Raw genomic sequence first — 21,432 nt, forward strand, 5'->3', positions numbered from 1 at the left:
TGTGAGGCTCAGCCTGAGGACAGGCAATGCCTGCAGCAGTCAGACAGCCCCAGGGATGCTGTCACAGACCAGCCCAGGGCCTGGGGCCCTTGCCCAGGGCGAGGGAGGGGGGACAGGGCGGGTGGCACCTGGCTGGGCAGGGCTCCTCGCTGCAGGTGCGCTGCTGGTCGTCGGGGCGCGTCAGGGCATCGCAGAACCGCTCCTCCACCAGCCCCGCCAGCCTCTCCACGCAGTGCACCACCTGCCGCTGCACCCCTGTGGGAAAACGGGCTCTCAGGGCACCCCCGGGCACGGAGAGCCACCCTGGGGGCACTGACACCACACAGGCACCAGCACTGCTTTGGAAACCGAACCCGACCACCCAGCAGGGCACAGGAGGGTTCACTCGGTGAGCCAGGACAGTGGGAAGGAAATGAAAGCACCACTTGAAGGTGCAGGTTCATTGGTGCTGAGGCTGAGCTGCCCTCACAGAGCCCTGGCACCGGGGCAGGATGGCAGCTGGAGCCGTGCAGCCACGGAGCTGCACCAGGCTGGCACCACTGCCCGGAGCACACCCAAGGGGCAGCACTGGGCTCCTCTGGCAGCCCTGCCCCTGCCCAGCTCAGGGACAGACGCTGCCCAAGGCCTCGCGTCCCCAGGCTGCTCGCAGGGGTTTCATGGTGACCTCAGCACACGGCCTCGCTCCAGCCCTGTCCCCGTTTCTGTAACACGTACTTGACCTGGGACATGGAGAGCTGTCACCACAGACCCAGCTGAGACTGACAGAACCCTGCTGAAGCTGCTGGGCTGGGCTCCGGCTCAAGCACTTGGGAGCTTGCAGGGCCTTGGGACGCACCAGAGGCTCGCTGTGAGCTCTCCCAAACCCCATCTCATCTCACATCGTCACTCAGAGCAGGAAGAGGGGCTCAGCCCTCCTCACCCTCACCCGACCCCTGCCTGATTCACTCCTCTATTTCCCTTCCCTTCTGGAAGCCAAGCACTCGAATCATACATAGAAAAGCTGGTTTCAAACAAAGCCATGTCCTGGCACTCTGTGCTACCTAGAAAGCACAAGTGTCCTTGAATTCCCCTTTTTTCCGGTGCCAGCTGCTCTCGAGGAAATGCTTGCTGCTCCAGCCTCCCCTGGCAGTGCTCCAGAAATGTCCCCCTGCCCCAAAAGCTGCCCTGGGGACCCTGGGACACCCAGCCAGTGGGGCAGGAGGGGGGAAGCAAACATCCACACACGGACACTGTGGGACCGCAGTGCTCTCTGTAAAACCCTGGATATCCTCCCCCTGGAGAGGCCCAGCCAGGCAGGAGACAGCCCTTCCACACTCCCTGACTTCTCTAAAGCTCCTTTGTCTCCATCCCGTGCAGGGTAACAGGACACCGAGCACTGATAAAGCCCTGGGGTTCCTGCTGAGCACCGCGGGCACGACCTCAGCAGATGTGCCTTGCTTCTCCCCTAGCACCCGTGAAACCCAAGCGCCAGGAATCCCAAAGGCTCCCAGGAATGCCCCACTGCTCAGAGCCGTGTCCCAGGCTGTGCTCACCTGTCCCGCAGGTGGCCGTGCAGGTGGTCCAGGAGCCAAAGCGCCACAGGAACTCGGGCTGCTCGATCTCGTTCTCGCTGTCAGCTGGGCGCTGGATCGTGTACTGGTACCTCACCCCGGGGTTGGTCTCCTGGAACAGCAGCTGGGGACACAGGGGACAGAGACAGGGTGAACAGGGGCTGGGGGACACAGGGGACAGGCAGGAGGTGGCTGGGTAGGGCAGTGGGGGCTGGCACTGCCCCGGGGGCTGCCCAGGGTGAAGGAGCTGCCCAGCAGGACCAGGAGGACGCGACCCTGTGCCCAGCACCCCAACAGAGCTGGGGGGGATTTGGAGTAACCCGGTTTGTGGAAGGTGTCCCTGCCCACGGGTGGAATTTCCCAAGCTGCCTCCCACTGCAGAGGGGCTCCTGCTGCTCCCGTGGCCAACACAAGCCCTGCTGGAAGCGCCCGCCTCGCCAGGGCCGGGAGTTCATCCCTGTTTTTCTTAGCCTAAGCACTCCCATTATTGCCAAAGCTTTGTTGTTCTTGGAGCTTCGGCGGGAGAGCCAGGGCGCCTTTCCAAAACCTCTCCACGAACATCGAAACGTTGTTGTCCACGGGTTTTAATTAGGCTATGAATCCCAGAAAGCGATTTGTGGGTGCTGAGCGCGCCAGCACTCCCATTAACAGCAGCCCTTGGCAGCAGCAGGCCCAGGATGCTGCTCACATCCCACCCGAGCTGCTGCCGAAGGAAAGGCAGGAGGAGATTGCGGCTGCTCGGGGTGAGCCCGTGCAAAGGAGGGGATGTTCTGGGGAGTGCGTGGGGCTGAGCCGCGGCTGCCAGGGCAGGGGGATCCTGGGGGTCTGTGGGATGCAGCTCCCTGTCCACCACCACCCCTGCACCACGAGGGATGCCAGCCTGGTGCCAGCTGTGCCATCACGTGTGGGATCATTCCCACTGGTTTCTGCAGAGGAAGGCTTGGCCTCACGGTCACAAGGACAGTGACTCCCACAGCTCTGCGTGGGCTGGCAGCTCCCTCCCTCCCTCCTGTCCAGCCCAGCCAGAAGCACCGGGGGCTCTTCCCCTGCTGGTGATAAGATATGGGAAAGGCCTCAGGAAACGGCTCCTTCTCCTCACACTCCCTCTCCCGTGCAAATATTCTGCAGAATGCTGCAAAGGGGACGAGGCTCAGATCCAAGTGGTGTGGGCTGGAAACATCCCCGGGCTGGCAGCGTGTGCCTGGCTGCCCCAGTGCTGGCTCCCAGAGAAACACATCCCGAGGAGGGCAGGATCCATCCCCTGCATGCAGGGAGGGCTGTGAGGGACCACGGCAGGATCCACCCTACCTGGATCCATCCTACCTGGATCCATCCTACCTGGATCCACACGGGCTCCACGGTGGGCCCCGGAGAGGTGAGGTTCTCCCAGTTGCCTGTCCTCTTGTAGGTGAAGGTGGTCCCTGCCACCCTGTAGTCCCCGTTCCACTGGATGGTCCAGCCTCCATTCAGGAAATACTTCTCGGGGTCCTCGCTCCGCAGCGCCAGGAAATTCCCGGCTTCTGCCACCTCCTCAATCCGGATCTCCCGGGCTCCCACGGGGATAATGCCAATGTCCACGTAGCCTGGGAATGGAACCAAGCGTTGGGCTTGGGGGAGTCAGAGGTGTCTGGGATGATTTTTGTCCTTGGGTGGGTGCTGTGCCCCCGGGTGCCAGCACTGTGCCGATCCTTACACCTCTGTAAGGCACCAGTGGGCACCAAACCCCACCTGAGTTCCCTGCTGCCTTATCCCCAAAAATCAACAAGCTGGAATTAAACTCCTGTTCCAAAGGAGCAGCAGCAGCCCAGCTGTGCCAGAGCAGCACGGGGTGCTCTGGGGACAGCAGTGGGTGCCCTTACCCAGCCCCTCGCTGTCCTCGAACGTCTTGTGCACGGTGTGGCAGGTGGAGCCGTCCCCGTGGCACACCCCGCAGCGATCCTCCACGGCGTGAGAGTCAATCTCATAGTCACAGCCCACGTTCTGCAAGGCAGCCTGTCAGCCCCACACACACCAGCACCCCCCAGGCCCTCCCAGCCCCGGCTGCATCGTCCCCAGGGGATTCACAGCACCCTGGCATGGCCTGGGTGGGAAGGAACCTTGGATTCACAGCAGCCTGGGATAGCCTAGGTTGGAAGGAACCTTGGATTCACAGCACCCTGGGATGCCTTGGGGTGGAAGGGACATTAAAGACAATCCAGTTCCAGCCCCCTGCCATGGACAGGGACACCTTCCCTGAGACCAGGGTGCTCCAAGGTTGCTCCAGGTTGCACCCATCCTGGCCTGGGTGGTGCCCTGGCCCCCTGAGGCCAGCACAGAGGCTGACACAGCCGGTAGCACTCACTCCACAGGAACCAGGAACGCTCTCCAAGGGGGAACGGCACAAGGAGCGAGCTCAGCACCAGAGGGAGGGGATGCTGAGTGCCCAAGGCTGGGTGCTGCCCCGGGGGTGCCCTCCAGGCCCGGGTGTCCCGGGTGCCGGCCCACCTTGCAGATGCCGTTGATGCAGACGTCGCGGCTGGCGTCGCCGTCGTAGCAGGGCGTGCCGTCCACCACGGCGTCCCGCAGCTTCTCCGCAAAGTACTCGTGCTCGGGCCGGCAGTGCAGCTCGCAGGGGTTCACTGGGGAACAGGCACACGCTCAGCCCCGGCACCGCAGAGCCGAAAGCACAACCCGCCCCGCAAGCCCAGGGCGGCGTAAAATACAAAACACAGCACGGGTGGGCTGCGAGGCAAGGCAGGGACACAAACCGCAGCTCCAGGTTTGAGGCGTCTGCCCTGCACTCACTGTTGTTGGGCACCGGTGTCCACTTGTAGAGCTTGCCCTTGTAGAGCATGGGGTTGAACTGGCTGCACTGCACCTGGCGGAAGGAGGGCCCGTCCGGGGGGCAGCGCCGCACGTTGCAGATCCGGAACCGCTTGCGCTCGCCCAGGCAGTACCGGCCCCCGTACTTGGGCCTGGGGGAGGCAAACACAGTCACCAGGGCTGGCAGGGCACAGGCCTCAGAGTCACAGAGCTGTGAACGGTTTGGGTCGGAAGGGACCTCAGAGTCACAGAGCTGTGAATGGTTTGGGTCAGCAGGGACCTCAGAGCCCGTCCCTGTCCCACCCCCTGCCATGGGTGTTCCATCCACCTTCCACAGAGCAGGCGGCTCCAAGCCCCTCCATCCTGGCGCCCATCCTGCAGCTGCTCTGGAGGAGCTGCTCTCCATCCCGCCCAGGGAATCCTCCTGGCTCTGCTCCTCTGCTGCCCCAGGGAATGGCAAAGCTGACAGGGGGCTTTTTAAAGCAAGAGAGACTCGAGAAGCACAGCAGTGCTTTCCTCAGATGCCAGCACACCCTCACAACACAGCCACCATCTCCTGCCACACTGCCTTGTCCTTCAGTCACACCACTGTCCACATCCCATGTCCCAGGGACCCCATGAGAATTCCTTCTCCTGGGCACACTGTGCTGAAGAGAATGAAGCTAATGATTATTTTAGGGCTGTGTTTACACGCTCTGCCCTGAGGAATGGCTGTGGGAGGGGGGGATGCCCAGCACACATTTTCTCACCTCATCCCAAGGGCAAAGCTGTAGATTTACCTCCAGTGGCCAAAGCAAACAACTGCCCGGGAAATTCCCAGTGTTTGCTCTCCTGCCTGTCCACAGCTGTGTTTGAACACTCCACAAACCACCACAGCACCTCTGCCACAGCGTTTATGTCAAACACAAATCCAGGTCCTGACCCAGGACCGAGACGACAGAGCACTTCCCTCAAGAGCCCAGCAGCACATACCAAACTCACCCGAGGAAGAGGATGGGCAGAACATGGCTGGGAGGGACAGGAGCTCACTCTGGGTCTGCCAGAGCTCCCCATGCCATGGAAAAGCAACTCCCATGGAACATCACTAAAAGCCCCTTTCCTCCCCACCCCAGGCTGCTCTGACACCAGGGGGTTTTGGCTGAATCTGTGCAGCAGGGGTTTGGTGACCAAGGGGACATGTGGGGAGCAGATGGGTCAGCAGAAATGCCAGGATGGAGATGGCAGCTCCTCCAGCAGTGCCCGGGCACTTCCAGCCAGCACTGGCTGATGGAATGCAGCAGGGTGATAAACTGCAGCAGGATTTTTCAAAACAACTCTGAATCAGGCTCCAAGAATGCCTGGGTTGCTGTTCTGTCACTGAAGGACACTGTGGATATGTTTCACATCTCTGAGCGCGGAGCCTCTGCCCTTTGTTTGGGTCACAGTGCAGCACTCTGGGGCAGGGGATGGAACCAATCCCTCCCAGGCAAACCACCGCAGCACTCCAGGCAGGGGATGGAACCAGAACCACCCCAGCACTCTGGGGCAGGGGATGGAACCAGTCCCTCCCAGGCAAACCACCGCAGCACTCCAGGCAGGGGATGGAACCAGAACCACCCCAGCACTCTGGGGCAGGGGATGGAACCAGAACCACCCCAGCACTCTGGGGCAGGGGATGGAACCAGAACCACCCCAGCACTCTGGGGCAGGGGATGGAACCAGAACCACCCCAGCACTCTGGGGCAGGGGATGGAACCAGAACCACCCCAGCACTCTGGGGCAGGGGATGGAACCAGAACCACCGCAGCACTCTGGGGCAGGGGATGGAACCAGAACCACCGCAGCACTCCAGGCAGGGGATGGAACCAGAACCACCCCAGCACTCTGGGGCAGGGGATGAAACCAGAACCACCCCAGCACTCCGGGCAGGGGATGGAACCAGAACCACCCCAGCACTCTGGGGCAGGGGATGGAACCAGAACCACCACAGCACTCTGGGGCAGGGGATGGAACCAGAACCACCCCAGCACTCTGGGGCAGGGGATGGAACCAATCCCTCCCAGGCAAACCACCGCAGCACTCCAGGCAGGGGATGGAACCAGAACCACCGCAGCACTCCAGGCAGGGGATGGAACCAGAACCACCCCAGCACTCTGGGGCAGGGGATGGAACCAGAACCACCCCAGCACTCTGGGGCAGGGGATGGAACCAGAACCACCCCAGCACTCCGGGCAGGGGATGGAACCAGAACCACCCCAGCACTCTGGGGCAGGGGATGGAACCAGAACCACCCCAGCACTCCGGGCAGGGGATGGAACCAGAACCACCCCAGCACTCCGGGCAGGGGATGGAAGCAGAACCACCCCAGCACTCCGGGCAGGGGATGGAACCAGAACCACCCCAGCACTCTGGGGCAGGGGATGGAACCAGAACCACCGCAGCACTCTGGGGCAGGGGATGGAACCAGAACCACCCCAGCACTCCGGGCAGGGGATGGAACCAGAACCACCCCAGCACTCTGGGGCAGGGGATGGAACCAGAACCACCCCAGCACTCCAGGCAGGGGATGGAACCAGAACCACCACAGCACTCCAGGCAGGGGATGGAACCAGAACCACCCCAGCACTCCGGGCAGGGGATGGAACCAGAACCACCCCAGCACTCCGGGCAGGGGATGGAACCAGTCCCTCCCGCCCAAACCACCCTGGCACTCTGTGACCCTGACCGCTGTCCCGGGTGTGGGGCTGGCTTACGTGGGGTGGCTGCAGTGCCTCTCAGCGCTCTGCACTCCTGCCCCACAGCTGCGCGAACAGGAGGCCCAGGCGCTCCAGGAGCTCCAGCCGCCGTCGATGGGCTCGGGCCGGAAGCCCACGGGAACACACTCGCCGTTGAAGCACCACTGCGGGACAGGAGCGGAGCACGGGGTCAGGGTGGGCAGCACTGAGCCCAGCACACAGACTGGGCCCTGGAAATCCCTGCTTTGCTTGCACGGGGGTGCCTGGGCTCAGCCGGGCTCAGCCAGAGCCTGCAGCTCCTCAAGCCGTGGGAAACCCAGAGGTGTTGGGCTGTGTGAGGGTTTGAGGGAGAAAACAAACCCAAAGCTCCATGGAGACCCCTAAGCAAAGGGATTCACAGCCCAGTGTCAGCCCAGAGGGGCTCCCCAGCAGTGGGAGAGATCCCAGGGAGGAGCATCCACCATGGCAGCAGAACCAGCCTTGTGCTCTCCTGCCGCGGTCATCAACTGTGGGTTTCACCTTCCCAGGTGATTCAGGTGACCCCAAGTGAGTCACCTTCCCTGAGGGCAGCCCCTGCTGGGGCAGCGGGTGTTTGGGCAGAGCAGGGGCATGGGATGAGCCCATCCTGCAGTGACCCTGCAGAGCCCTGTGTATGACCCTGCAGAGCCCTGTGTGTGCAGCATGAGCCCACCCTGCAGTGACCCTGCAGAGCCCTGTGTGTGCAGCATGAGCCCACCCTGCAGTGACCCTGCAGAGCCCTGTGTGTGCAGGAGCAGGGCTCCCCAAGGCCATAGAAGGGTGTCCCCACCGTTACCTTGCTCTCCCCGCAGGCTGTGCCATCCACAGCTGCGTCCAGCTTGGAGTGACACGTGTTCCCCACCGTGCACCACAGCGTGCTGCAGACACTCTGTGGGGAGAGAGGGACAGGTTCCTGCCTGGCACAGAGCCCTCCCTTGGGCACAGATCCATCCCATGGGCACAGATCAGATCCCTCCCTCGGACACAGATGCATCCCTCGGGTACAGATCACATCCATCCCTGGGGCAGGGTGGGCACGGCCCCAGCCAAGCCCCCTGAGCCCCCCATGTCCCACCAGCCCCCCTTACGTCCATGTCGTCGCAGAAGGTGGAGTAGGGGCCGTACTGCAGGCGGCACTGGTGGCCCACGTCGTACAGGACACCCGGGGGCACCAGGGGAAAGTCCAGCAGCTCCCGGGCCGGGGGGTCATCGAGGCACAGCCCCCAGCCCCGGCTGCAAGAGAGGCCACAGCAGTGTCACCTGGTGTCCTATAGCAGCGTCACCCAGTGTCCCACAGCAGTGTCACCCAGTGTCCCACACCACCATCAGGGGACGGGCACTGGTCAATGCCCTGGATGAGCAACCAGCATTTCCCAGTGACACAGCCCCAGCTCTGCGGCCCCTGGGGCTGCCCCGGGGTGGATGGGCACCTCTGGGTACCTCATTGGGGTGGGAGACCCCCAGAGTGACAGCCCCATGTCCCCCCAGCATGGCAGGACATGGGGAAGGTGAAGGGACAAAGACAGAAGGGGCAACAGCCACAAATGTCCCAGTGACATTTATGTCAACAGCCAGAAGTGTCCCTGCAGACGCTGCTAACAGGAATAAAGGAGATGAATAAAGGAGATGAATAAAGGAGATTAATAAAAGAGATGAATAAAGGAGGTGAATAAAGGAGATGATGAGCAGCTGGACGTGCCCCTGCCCTGCTCAGACCAGGCTGGACAGCACAGCTCTGGGGCAGAGGTGCCTGCCCTGCTCCAGCTGCTGCTGACACCTCCAAACGCACCGGGATTGTCCCGCTCAGCCCGCGGCGTTATTTCAACAAACTCGTTTCCAGCAAGGCCGGGGCTCTGGCAAGGCTGCGGCGGGATCGGGTTACTCGGGGTTGTTGGGAATTCACGTGCAGTGAGGTTCCTTTTTGAGCCAAAGCAGCAGCATGGAAACAGGGCTGGGAGCAGAGAGCTGCTGCTCTGGGGCGCTGGCAGTGCCACGGGTGATGCCCAGCAGAACCAGCACCCTCCTCTCTTTCCCATCCCAGCACCGAGTTCCACACGGGACACCTGCACACAGCTCCCTGGGCTGGAGACAGCCCCTTAACTCCCCTGCATGTCCTCACTGAAATACACCTACATTTCCCTATGGAAAGGGGTTGTTTTCAGCAGCCCAGGGGCTCAAAAATCTCCATTTCCAAGCTCCCAAGAGCAGGAGCAGCCTGCTGCTGCCAGCCCAGTGGGAAGGGCAGGATCCCATCCCTGTGGGTGATGTGGGGCTGAGCTGGGATGGATGGGGCATGGGTTGGCCAGCCTGTGCCAGGCACACACTGCAGGGCACCTCCCACGTAGTTCCACAGAATCCCAAAATCCTGCCATGGTTTGGGTTGGAAGGAGCCTTAAAGCCCATCCCATTCTGTACACTTGGAGTGTTTTCTCCAAACACAGAAGGTGTCCTTACTGGAAAAAGTCCAGGCTCAAGCACTCCATCCTGGATGAGCCCCAGGTGTGACACTTGTGCTGCTCTGGACCCTTCACCCTGTGCCTGTTTGGGTTCCCCAGGTCCCCCCTTCACTGTCCCCAGCCTCCTCCTGTTCCTCCGGCCTTCTTGGGGCACCCCCTGCCCTGCCCCCGCTCACAGAGGGGTCTCTGTCCAGTCTGGGGTCTCTGGGATCTGCCTCAGCTTGTCCAGAATCTATTGCTTTGTTAAATATTTTACAGTCATTCTCCTGGCCTGTTCAGTTGGCCAAAACACATCTCCAAGCAGGGAAAAATTGGCCTGAGTTTCCCTCTGGCTTCCAGGGGTGTGCAGTAAATCCCAGTGCACAGGGAAAGATGCAGGGCCTGCACTGCTCTGCCTGTTCCAGCCCGCTCCTTAACGAGCTGGAGGATGGAGTGGATGGAGCAATGATTAAATCCCCATCTGTGAGCAGCCTGACAGGATCTGCAGATACATCTGAGAGCAGGATTAAAATTCCAAAAGCTCCCAGAGAACTGGAGGAAGGGTCCAAAGAAGCCAGGACAGAATTCAACAAAAACAAAGGCAAAGCTTGGAGCTCGGGAAGAATCAGCAGCACAGCCACGGGGCTGCAGGGGCTGGCACAGGGTGGCAAGGGCAGGGCAAGGGCAGCAGGCCCTGGGAGGAGGAGGATGATGGAAGAAGAGCTCCAGCACTGAGGAAAGAGGCTGAAAATCTGGTTCTGCTGTAGAGCAAAGACTGAAGGGTCCCTCCAGCACTGAGCATCAGCAGCCACGCTGTGCCAGCACCCTACAGTGGCCTGAGAGAGGGGACACCCTCCTTGGGGACAGCTGCCACAACAGGGACAGCACCCTCCCAGTGCCCCCTGACGCCCAGGCAGACCCTGAGTGAAGCCCCAGCTGCAGCAGCACTGACTGCAGCGCTGGGGCCCTGCTGCTGCCACAATCACTTTCAGACGCTCCCACATTCGGCAGCGCTTGTGAAATAACAATGATCTTGTGTAAAATAATAATCATCACCATGCAAGAGCGTGGTTTTCCCGAACATGAGGTCTGTTCCAAGCACACCCAGCAACCCCAGGTCGGCAGGGTCGGGTTTCCTGGCTCCCTCCCTGCCGTCCTCCTGCCAGCATGCCTTACAACACTGTCTGTGCCCGGGTGTCACGGCCGGTGACAGACAGCCCAAGGAAGAGCTGCTCCTTTGGGGAGCAGAGACACCAAACCCCGGCAGAGGAGCCTCCAGCTGCTCTGCCTCCCCACCAGCAGCAGCCCGGGGTCAGCACAGGCAGGAAACTCTTCCTGCCCAAGTGAAGGTTACAAGCAGAGGGCCAAGAGCGCTGCGGAAGCGGGAGAGCTCCATTCCTCAGAAAGCCATAAATCAGCACTAATTCCCTGCACGGGGCCAACCCACACGGCCCAGGCTGGGATCTGGGAGCGGGGCCTGGCCCCAGCAGCCTCCCTGGCCCAGCTCTGCCCTCGCTGCTCCTCAAACCTTCCTGCAGCACGGGGGAAATGTTCCTCCAGTGCAAACCACTGGCTGACAAACCAAACTCGGGCTGGGCTCCTCGGAACTTCCTAACAACAGGCTGGAAAATCAGCCACGGGTGCTAAAAATAAACAAAGGCGGGGAAGAATTTGGCTGGATCTGGTTTGCCCATGACAGGCAGAGAGAATGGAAGAGACTCTGCAGAAGCTGCAGTGAGCACTGAGGGAAAACACTCTGGTTTTATCTGTGCAGCCACAGCCCCTGAGCCCCCTTCACAGCACAGAGTGAGGCAACCCAGGGAGGATCCATGGAATCGTGGAATGGTTTGGTGGGAAGGGACCTCAAAGCCCATCACATCCCACCCCTGCCATGGGCAGGAACACCTCTCACTACCCCAGGCCTTGGACACTCCCAGGGATGGGGCAGCCACAGCTGCTCTGGGCAAAGACCCCCAGCTCTCTTAGAGAGATATCTCAGAGATAAGAGCACCCCCGTGCCTGGGCCCCGACCCCCAGCCCCATGATGAGGAGGAAGAGGAGGAGGCACTCACTCGAGGAAGCGTGTGATGTACTCGCGGCTGCAGCGGGACCAGGTGAGTGGGGACGTGTCATACAGGAGCTGTGGAGACATGATGAAAGGTCTTTTCCCAACTGGCTCACAGTCATTGCTGCTTCCATCATGCTGAATCCCAAAACTGTGTAAGACACAGCCCACGGAGGGGAGGTGAGCCACGAGCACCACAGGCACCGCCGCCGCCGCTCCCGGCCCCGGAGCAGGGGCTGCCCTGGGGATGTGCACTGACAGCCTGAGCTCTGTCCCTGCTCTCACTGCAGCTTTCCCGCTGAAACTCAGGGATATTCAACAAGATCTCGCTGGTGGGTGCTTTCCCACATGTAGATGTTTACTGGGAATGTCTGTGTCTTCAGTTAGATGTCTATGTCTAACTGAAACTGCAATGTTCAAGTGATCCTGTCAAACTTAACTGAAACCAGGACAAGCGAAATTCTGTCACTGATATTACAGACAGATCCTACTTTATAACCTCTCAATGGGCAACCTCTGCTCCAGAACCTTCCCACACCACCCCAGGACAATACACAGGTGCAATTTCTCCAGGTTGCCTTGGATTATGTGTTCTCATTAAACGTGGGACAACCCAAACCTTAACTCTGGAATGAAACCCTCAGGGAGCAAGGGAGTGTTTGCACCCGTGAGGAACCACCTGGGAACCCTCTCCCACCTTCCCCCGTGCCCCCTCCAGCCCCAGGGTGCACGCAGAGAACAGGAGGAGGAGGAGGAGGAGGAGGAGGGTGGTACCTGTGTCCCAGCTCGTGGGCCACGGTGAAGGCCAGCGGCAGCCCCGTGTCCTCGTTGATGTTGCAGCTCCGGTGGGGCTGGCACATCCCGGCCACGTGGGACAGCCCCAGGGTCTCACAGGGCCTGTTCATGGCAGCACAGATGTCCTTCCTTGGCCGAGGGGACACACGGACAGACAGACAGACAGACAGAGAGCACAGAGGGCGTTGGAAGGCGGCAGGACCCGGCACACGGACAGCGGCCAAACAGGAGCGAGAGCAGGACATCCAGCTTCCTTCCACAGGGGAAACATTTGTGACCTTTCCTTCCCCCTTTCCTCTCCCAGTATCCCCAGCTCACCATTAAGCCTGATTAATGGAAGCTGCTGGCCAGCCTGGCTGCATTTATTCCCTTGTATAAATAAAGCTGATGCTGGGGATAATCAAACAATGCTTTGGGGAAGCACATCCCAGAGGTGCCGTGGTTTTCCAGGGCAGCTCCAGCCACCCAGGAAGAACAGCCCCACTGAAGTACAAGGCCTGAAGTGCCTCATTTCTGCTGCAAAGCAACCTCCCAGGGAAGACAGAGCTGCTGTGGGCTGTGAATCATCACCCAAAGCACCACAGCAGCCAGCTCAGGCAGCCTGAAAGCCTCAAAGCAGGCTCTGACTGCAAGGTACACAAACTTGGCCAGAGGCAGGAATTCCTGCCAGCTCCGTGGGAGGCCAGGGGCTTCCCAGGGGCTCCTCTGCCAAGCCCAGCCTCTGAGGGAAAAAGGAGAGTTAATCCCATGTACAGCTCCTGGATCCAGCCCTTCTGGGGCTTGGCAACGGGGCCACGGTGAAAACCTGGTTTGGTGAAAACCCCAGCTGGGAGCCGTGTCCAGGTTTAAACCTGAGATCTGGACCAGTCCATGGAATCACAGACTCGTGGAACGCTTTGGGTTGGAAAGGATCCTAAAGATCATCTAAATCCAACCCCTGCCATGGGCAGGGCCACCTTCCACAGCAGCTCCAGCCACCAGGAAATGTCCCCAGATTTCACATCACAGATCTTACGTGCAGGTGTCCAGGCAGGGAGAGTGAGACTCCAAGAGCTGCCAGGAGACGTTCCCTGGCTGTCCCACCTGCAGCCAGGTGAGATTTTGGCTGCCCCAGCCCTGGGTGTGGCTCCACACCTGGTGAGCAGCACGGCCACGTCGTGGTGCAGGGGGTGCGAGTCTCCCTTCACGTTGATGCTCTTCTGCCACTTGCAGAAGCTTTTCAAGGTGTTGTCTGCGTGGTGGGAGATCTTCAGGTCCTCCTGCCGACAAAAAGGGAGATCTGCTGGAGCTGTTTGGGTTTTGGGATGGGGAGGGGAGGGGTCCAAGCCCAGGCACATCAGAGGGGGATTGGGAGTGACTGCCATCCAGATGGAATTGCTCCATGTTTATAGCTTGTAGGCTGGGTGGGAAGACAGCCCTTTTCCTGCTTTCTTTTCATCTGTGATTCAACCAAAACATTAAATCATCCAGTAATAGGGGTTAAGAACCACAGCAGGAAAACCCCGAGTGTTGGGTGGCAGAGAAGGACATGGCTGTGGAGACCCTGAGTGGCCTCAGGCCCCCCAGAGCCACCACAGCAGCTTGGACATGGCCACCAGTGCCCCAGAGCCCTCTGCCAGCACGGTGACGCTGTGTGTGACACCATAAACCAGCCCAAACCAGGCCCTGCAGCTCCTCTGCCCACCCCATCCCTGGCCCCACCAGCCATGAGGAGGAGGCAAAGGTGGGAACCTGGATTTCTCCCACACACACACGGGGCCAGGCCAGGGGCACAGCCCAGGAGGGAGGCAAACCCTGGGGGTCTCCAGCCCAGCCCAGCCCAGCCCAGCTTGGGCTCACCTCCTCGTGCTCCAGCAGGATCAGCCGCACTATGGCGACGTTGATGGGGTTCCCGATGCTGGCGTGGTGGAACAGCCCTGCCACCTGCAGTGGGACACCAGGGGACACGGCTGGGGACACAGAGCAGCCAGCACGCTGCCCCTGCCACCGCCAGCTCGGCAGCTCCTGCTGACAGCGTCTCAGGAATTCCCCCATGGGAGGCAAGAGCAGACACGGGGCTGGAGCTGCCATGAAATCCATTTACACTCCATGGGATCTGTGCAGGCACTGGAACCCAGCCAGAAACACCTGGGGGACCCCTCTGCTCTCACTCCTATTGGATGTGTTTAACATCCCAAAGGATTTGGTGCTTTCTGGGTCCTTCAGCAGCCCCAGAAACCCAGGGATGTAACGTGAGCTCCTCTGCCCCATCCCACCCTTTCCTGGCATCAACCAAAGCTTTCCTCTGGAATGCCAAGAGGTGCCACCCAGCAGCAGCAGAGGGACAGACTGAGCCACCTCCTTCTCTGCTTGTGTCATGCACTCACCATGTTCATGACGGTCAGCACGTACTTCTCGATGTTGGCACTGCCGTGGAACTCCACCATCTTGGTGTCTGCCACCACCAGCGTCTCCACCCACTTCTCCCTGCTGATGGAGCGCTGCTTGATCCTCCTCCTCCTCCTCCTGTGCTGCTTCTGCTCCCACCTCTCCCTGCGCCTCTCAGACCATTCCAGGCTCTCCTGAGACTCTGAGCGATTGAAGGGGAAATTATTTTTTTTCCTTGATCAAGTGCCTGCAACTTTAATATCTTCTTTTTTAATTCAAAGGAGTCACCTTTGATGTGGAGAAGGCTCCACACTTAGAGCCATAACTCAATAACTCCTGTGCATTTTGCTGTGCTCTGTTCCAAAGGATTCTTGAGCTCAGCCTGCTGCACACGAGCAGGACACAAAAACCAAAATAAACAGAGCATTTGAAGGAATTTCTTTGACTAGAACAAGATTTGCAATATTCCACAAGAAACAGGGAGCCTCGCAAAGCAGAGTGAACCATAACTCAATAACTCCTGTGCATTTTGCTGTGCTCTGTTCCAAAGGACTCTGAGCTCAGCCTGCTGCACATGAGCAGGACACAAAAAACAAAAAACCCCAAAAACAGAGCATTTGAATTTGAAGGAATTTCTTTGACCAGAACAAGATTTGCAATATTCCACAAGGAACGGGGAGCCTCCCAAAGCAGAGTCGGGGTTTATAATGACACAGGAATTTACAGAAAACACTGCAGAGGTGCTTGAGAAACAACCTGAGAGAAGGGAGAGGAGAGGAGAGGAGAGGAGAGGAGAGGAGAGGAGAGGAGAGGAGAGGAGAGGAGAGCAGCTCTGCTCCTTCCCAAGGGGGAACAAGGGGAATGCTGGCCGGGATGCGGAGGCGGGCAGAGCTCGGCTCCTCACGCACACCAGCCCCTGGGAATTGTGCAGCGGGGACTTTTCCTGTGACACGGCTCCGAGAGCAAGGTCAGGGTCAGCCCGAGCCGGGTGAAGGCTTTGCAAACCTCATCCCACACAGTGGGAATCGCTTTCGTGGCTCCCCTAACAATGGACTCCTACACTTCCCGGGCTGCGCTGAGCAGCAGCGTGCTGTGAAAGGGCGTTTCAGCCCCAGCTGAGCTGAGAAATGCCAGCTATCTGCACCTCCTGATGAACTGCTAACGCCACTGGGACACTTGAATCGCAGCAGCTTCCTTGGAGCTCCTTCCCATTGTGTCCTTAGTGCTGAGCTCCCAGCTGAGATGTGCGGCTGCTGCAGGGCTGGGGGCATTTCCCCTTGGCATGATCCCTGCCCAACACCACCCAGCGAGCATCAGGGCATCCTTGGGCATTTCCCTTGGCATGATCCCTGCCCAACACCACCCAGCGAGCATCAGGGCATCCTTGGGCATTTCCCTTGGCATGATCCCTGCCCAACACCACCCAGTGAGCACAGGGCATCCTTGGGCATTTCCCTTGGCATGATCCCTGCCCAACACCACCCAGCGAGCATCAGGGCATCCTTGGGCATTTCCCTTGGCATGATCCCTGCCCAACACCACCCAGCGAGCATCAGGGCATCCTTGGGCATTTCCCTTGGCATGATCCCTGCCCAACATCACCCAGTGAGCATCAGGGCATCCTTGGGCATTTCCCTTGGCATGATCCCTGTCCAACATCACCCAGTGAGCACAGGGCAGCCCTGGGCACTGACAGGAGTTAAACAACACCAGCAGCACCTGCCTGTCGTGGGCACAGCAAAGAGCAACACAGCAGAGCTCAGCGAGAGGATGGCAGTCACTAAAACCCTACAGACTCTGGGACTCCTTTGGGATTCCCCTCCAGCACATCCACCCCACTGGTGCTGATTACAGAGAGCCACGTGAATTACACACAGGCCATGGTACACCCAGAGAAATTAATGGTCAATAATAGACTTCAAAGTCCAGAATGGACTTGAGTCAAGAACAGACTTCAAAGCCTAAAAGAAGCCATTAAGATCATTACCACAGATTAAATAATTAATTTACATTATCAGAGGAATGCCTGAAGATAACCCTGTTACAAAAGCAAACCCTGGTTTGTGGAAGCAGAGAGCTCCAGAAAATGTGCAGCACAAAATGCACTGCAGCTTCATCAGGGAGCAAAGTGCCCATGAGCCTCTGGGAATGCACTGAATTCCTCAGCACTTGAAATGTTGGATTTGGGAGTTTATCCATCTGCAGTGCACAAGGAGGGACCCACAGCCCTCTGTCCACAGCGGGAACTCCTGGGGCAGCCACAGAGTTCCACTCCTAAAGTCCAATGCCCCGGCAGGTCACAACCAAAGTTTTGGTGGAAATGAAGGCAAAAGCTCTGTCTCCACATTCCCCCTGGGGGCAGCAGACGAGCCCAGAGGGGTGCAGCCCCACCGGTGACACGGAGGAAGGGACAGTACCTGGCACGCCGCAGGGCTCCCGCGGGGCCGGGGGGCTCCTGCCCTGCTCGGCCCTGGCCTCGGGCACCTGGCGCTTGTAGATCCTGTGGGGCTGGGCTGCTCCCTCCTCCCGGGGGCTGCTGGACACGGGCTCGATGAAATAGTCCTGGTCCATGAGCTGAAACACTCCTTTCTGCCAGGGAGACACCAAGTGCCACCGTGAGGCCACCGCCTGCAGCCCAGGTGCAACCTGGCACTGGCAGTGACCATGGGACCTTGGAATGGCTGGGGAATCAAGGAATCAACAGAATCAAGGGACCTTGGAATGGTTGGGGAATCAAGGAATCAACGGAATCAAGGGGCCTTGGAATGGCTGGGGAATCAAGGAATCAGTGAATCAAAGGACCTTGGAATGGTTGGGGTGGGAAGGGACCTCAAATCCCATCCAGTGCCACCCCTGCCATGGCAGGGACACCTCCCACTGTCCCAGGCTGCTCCAAGCCCTGCCCAGCCTGGCCTTGGGCACTGCCAGGGATCCAGGGGCAGCCCCAGCTGCTCTGGGAATTCCCTCCCAGCCCCTGCCCACCCTCCCAGGGAAGGATTCTCCCCAGTGTCCCATTCACTCCTGCCCTCTGGCAGTGGGAAGCTGTGGAGGATCTGACGGAGTTAAGCTCCCTCCAAAGTGAATGATATGAACATGAGCACTGCCCTACCAGGTACATGGGACATTTCTGCAAACACACAGGAGGCTCTAAGCCCTTTCCCCCAAACTCCTCCAGGTCACTGGAGGAAATACAGGAAATACAAACAGTGGAGAGTTGAGGAAACAGCTTTGCTGCCCAGGAGCTGTGCTATCACACCTGCAGCTCCCAGCCCCTCGCTCCCAGGCGTGCGCCTCACAATCCCACTCATGCAGCACAAGGCAGGGAATTGCTGCTTTTGGGAATTTGGACACAAACAAGTAAAGCCAGCCCCGGAGAGCTCCCAAACCACTGCAATCCATGGGAAATTCACAGTCAGCCCATCCATGGTGTACCAGACGTGCATGACGAGATGCTGACTCTGCTGCTGGGAGTTTTGATGTCACTTTTGGCAGAAACAAGGGTTCCGCCGAGCTCCTGCCGTTCCCTTCCGGCCCAGGGCTGCCGCGGAGCGGGGCTGTACTCACCAGGCCGTCGCAGGTGCTGAGGGCAGCCAGCCCCGCCTGCCGCGGGCCCCGCACCTCCCCGATCATGTGGCACGGGTTGTGGGAGCGCGGCTGGATCTTGGCGCCCGCGATGCCCCCGAAACGCCGCTCGCTGACAAAGCCCGGGGCCAGCAGGTGCCTGTTGAGGCTCAGGTTGAATTTCAGGGCTTGCCCCCTGTACTGCAGCTCGTAGAAGGCGGGGAGCTGGCTCCTGGAGGCAGGAGACCTCCGGTGGAGGGCCCGGTGCGACAAGTCGTAGGACAGGAAGGCTCCGCTCTCGTCGACCTTGATGGGATGGACGATGTCGCTGCCGGAGCGCGGCTCTGCGGAGAGGGGGTGCAGCGCTTACCTGCAGGGTCCTTCACCTTTCCTCTCACAGCCTTTCCACCCGCGGCGGCGGCTGGATGGACAGCAGCGGGATGTGCCCGCTGGGACGGAGCGGGGACGGCAGGGACAGCAGGACAGCAGGGACAGCAGGACAGCAGGGACAGCAGGACAGCAGGGACAGCCCTGCTGCCCCCGGGGCCAGCGCTGGGGTCCGCCGGGGACAGCGTTAAGGTCAGGGTTAGGGGCCGGCCGGGCGAGGGGGGTCAGGCAGCTCCGGAGCCCTGCCCCGGCTGGCCCCGCGTAACTCCCGCGGTTCAACTGCGGCTGCCAATAAAACAACCACGGAACAAACAACGGAAAAACTCCCGAAAAATGCAATCCCCGGTTTGAGGCGGCGTTGGGACACGCCGTCTCTGGGGGCAAAGCACCCGCGGGCACGGAGCGCTCCGGAGCCTCCCCAGGCGGGGCTCGGCGGCCGCGGGGAGCCGGGAGGAGACCGGGGCTGGCTGCGGGCTCCGAGCGTGCCCGGCCCGCGGGCACGGGGCGCGGCAGCGGCGGGGGCACCGGGCTGTCCGGACCGCGAGCATCCCGGGACAATCCCGCGGACACCCGGTAATCATCCCTGCGGACAATCCCGCGGACACCCAGCACTCATTCCCGTTCATCCCGCGGACACCCCGCGCTTATCCCGCTCATCCCCGCGGACGCCCAGCGCTAATCCCGCTCATCCCCGTGGACAATCCCGCGGACACACGGCGCTTATCCCCGCGGACAATCCCGGCGTTCATTCCCGCTCATCCCGCGGACAATTCCGCGGACACCCCGCGCTCAAACCGCTCATCCCGCGGACGCCCCTCGCTCATCCCGCGGTCCCCCCGCTCCCCACGGACATCGCGCCCCCATCCCCGCGGACCCCCGCGCGGCCCTCCCGCGGTCCCCGCCGTGCCGTCGCCCCGGACCTGTCCCCGCGGTGCCCCCGCCCGCGGCCAGCGCCAGCGCGGCGGCCACGGGGACGAGGGGCAGGAGCGGGCGCAGCGCGGCCGGGGCCGCCATGGCTGAGGCGGGCTGGGGGCTCCGCGGGGCGGGGCGGCTCCGCGGGGGCGGGGCTACACACAACAGAGGGCGGGGCTATGCACAACAGAGGGCGGGGCTACACACAACAGGGGGCGGGGCTATGCACAACAGGGGGCGGGGCTACACACAACAGGGGGCGGGGCTATGCACAACAGAGGGCGTGGCTACACACAACAGGGGGCGGGGCTATGCACAACAGAGGGCAGGGCTACACACAACAGAGGGCGGAGCTACACACAACAGGGGGCGGGGCTATGCACAACAGGGGGCGGGACTACACACAACAGATGGGCGTGGTTGTGAGCATTAGGGGAGTGGTTATGCACATCAGAGAGGGGTGGTTATGCACATCGGAAGGGCGGGGTTATGCGTAGTAGGGGCGGGGTTATGTACATCAGGGGGCGGGGTTAAACTGAGGCCTTTAATTTTGGCTTTCACATTTTCCAGATTCTGTACTGCGTTAGTTTATAACTCTGAACTTCATATAAAGTGTTAGCAGTTCTCCTCACAGCTCAGTCAGATAAAACAAACCTGTTCCAGCCCCAGAACAAGGACACTGCAGCAGCTTCAGGCCCAAAAAGTGTAAAATAACACTGAACTGAGGAGAGCAAACTGGGAGGGTGGGACTGCATAACCTGGAGCTGCAATTGGACAATTAACTCCAATATGGAAATGGACCAAAATTTATGACAGTGTGAAAACTTGTGACCTGGAGTCCAACTTGGGTGTAGCCACAGCCAGGCTCTTTTACTGCCCAAGGTGTGCCCTGTGAAAACCTTTTAATAAATCCCTACTTTATTCTTTAACTCTGCCCAGCTCGGTTCCAGGCAGCCTCTCAAGGCATCAATGCATGCCAGATGGGCGGGGTTATGCTTATTAGAGCAGGATTATGTATATTGGGGCGGGGTTATGCACATTAAGGGGCGGGGTTTATGTTACGCCTTGCCGGCGTGGCCCATGGCGCCCTCTGGCGCTCCCTTGCCGCATTGCTTTGTCTGCCCCGTCGTGAGGATCGCGACTAAAAAAATCACAAAAATTCAGTGAATTTTCGATCACAAATGAAAAGCGGTGCTTGGCTGATGCCGCCACGTCCCTCCTTTCCTCAGCCGAGGCTGCCCGTCGCTGTCTCCTTTTATTTTCTCTCAGATTGAAGCGCACCGGGAGCAAACACCCGGGATTACTGGGCTCTATGAATTACCTCCTCGGACACTGCTCGCGGCCCCGGCAGCCCACAGCTTTCCCGGGATGGCTGCATCTCCGGTCTCTCCGTACCTGCCGGGATTTAATTAGGGGATAATTAACCGACGTTTGCGATGATGTTTAATTAGACGATAATGTTAAATATGCAGATCAACCGGGGCAAGCGCCCTCTGGCGGCCGGAGCGGGGAACGCCCGTGGCTGGCGGGACCGCTGCCGAGACCCGTGGCGGCCAGGAGGCGCGTGTGGCGCCCGGCTAGCTCAGTCGGTAGAGCATGGGACTCTTAATCCCAGGGTCGTGGGTTCGAGCCCCACGTTGGGCGCATCAATTTTTTCCTGTGTTTTCTTGGATTTTATTCATTTTTTTCCTCCCAATGTGACTCCTCACGGCGCACGCACCCAGCACTCGGCAGCCAAGCCGCCCCCGCCCGCCGAGCGGGGCGGAGCGGGCGCGGAGCCCGCGGACTCCATGTCCCGGCATGCCCGAGCCGCGGCTGCGCGGCGG

The 21,432-nt window shown here is 60.2% G+C and overlaps 1 protein-coding gene and 1 non-coding gene across 2 annotated transcripts in view; one reads left to right on the top strand and one right to left on the bottom strand.

The window, feature by feature from the left end:
- ADAMTS7 (ADAM metallopeptidase with thrombospondin type 1 motif 7) overlaps window positions 1–21,408 on the bottom strand; it is a 34,338-nt gene extending 12,930 nt beyond the window's left edge. The window contains exons 1-20 of the mRNA XM_054272983.1: window positions 21,327–21,408; window positions 20,676–20,747; window positions 19,569–19,761; window positions 19,084–19,277; window positions 18,311–18,651; window positions 17,138–17,335; window positions 14,746–14,937; window positions 14,219–14,302; window positions 13,514–13,638; window positions 12,359–12,508; window positions 11,592–11,735; window positions 8,173–8,317; window positions 7,881–7,973; window positions 7,085–7,230; window positions 4,335–4,504; window positions 4,035–4,168; window positions 3,410–3,530; window positions 2,889–3,133; window positions 1,533–1,674; window positions 129–255 (exon numbers count right to left, since the gene is read on the bottom strand). Coding sequence (XP_054128958.1) covers window positions 129–255; window positions 1,533–1,674; window positions 2,889–3,133; window positions 3,410–3,530; window positions 4,035–4,168; window positions 4,335–4,504; window positions 7,085–7,230; window positions 7,881–7,973; window positions 8,173–8,317; window positions 11,592–11,735; window positions 12,359–12,508; window positions 13,514–13,638; window positions 14,219–14,302; window positions 14,746–14,937; window positions 17,138–17,335; window positions 18,311–18,651; window positions 19,084–19,277; window positions 19,569–19,761; window positions 20,676–20,747; window positions 21,327–21,408 — 3,098 coding nt within the window. The remainder of the gene's footprint in view (window positions 1–128; window positions 256–1,532; window positions 1,675–2,888; window positions 3,134–3,409; window positions 3,531–4,034; window positions 4,169–4,334; window positions 4,505–7,084; window positions 7,231–7,880; window positions 7,974–8,172; window positions 8,318–11,591; window positions 11,736–12,358; window positions 12,509–13,513; window positions 13,639–14,218; window positions 14,303–14,745; window positions 14,938–17,137; window positions 17,336–18,310; window positions 18,652–19,083; window positions 19,278–19,568; window positions 19,762–20,675; window positions 20,748–21,326) is intronic.
- TRNAK-CUU (transfer RNA lysine (anticodon CUU)) lies at window positions 21,178–21,250 on the top strand. Its single transcript has one exon. It is a non-coding gene; the product is annotated as a tRNA-Lys (tRNA).
- Window positions 21,409–21,432: the final 24 nt, after the last annotated feature.

This window comes from Melozone crissalis, unplaced genomic scaffold, assembly GCF_028551555.1.
Source record: "Melozone crissalis strain CALT ecotype California unplaced genomic scaffold, PUWL_Pcris_2 ptg000014l_1, whole genome shotgun sequence".
Lineage (NCBI taxonomy): Eukaryota > Metazoa > Chordata > Aves > Passeriformes > Passerellidae > Melozone > Melozone crissalis.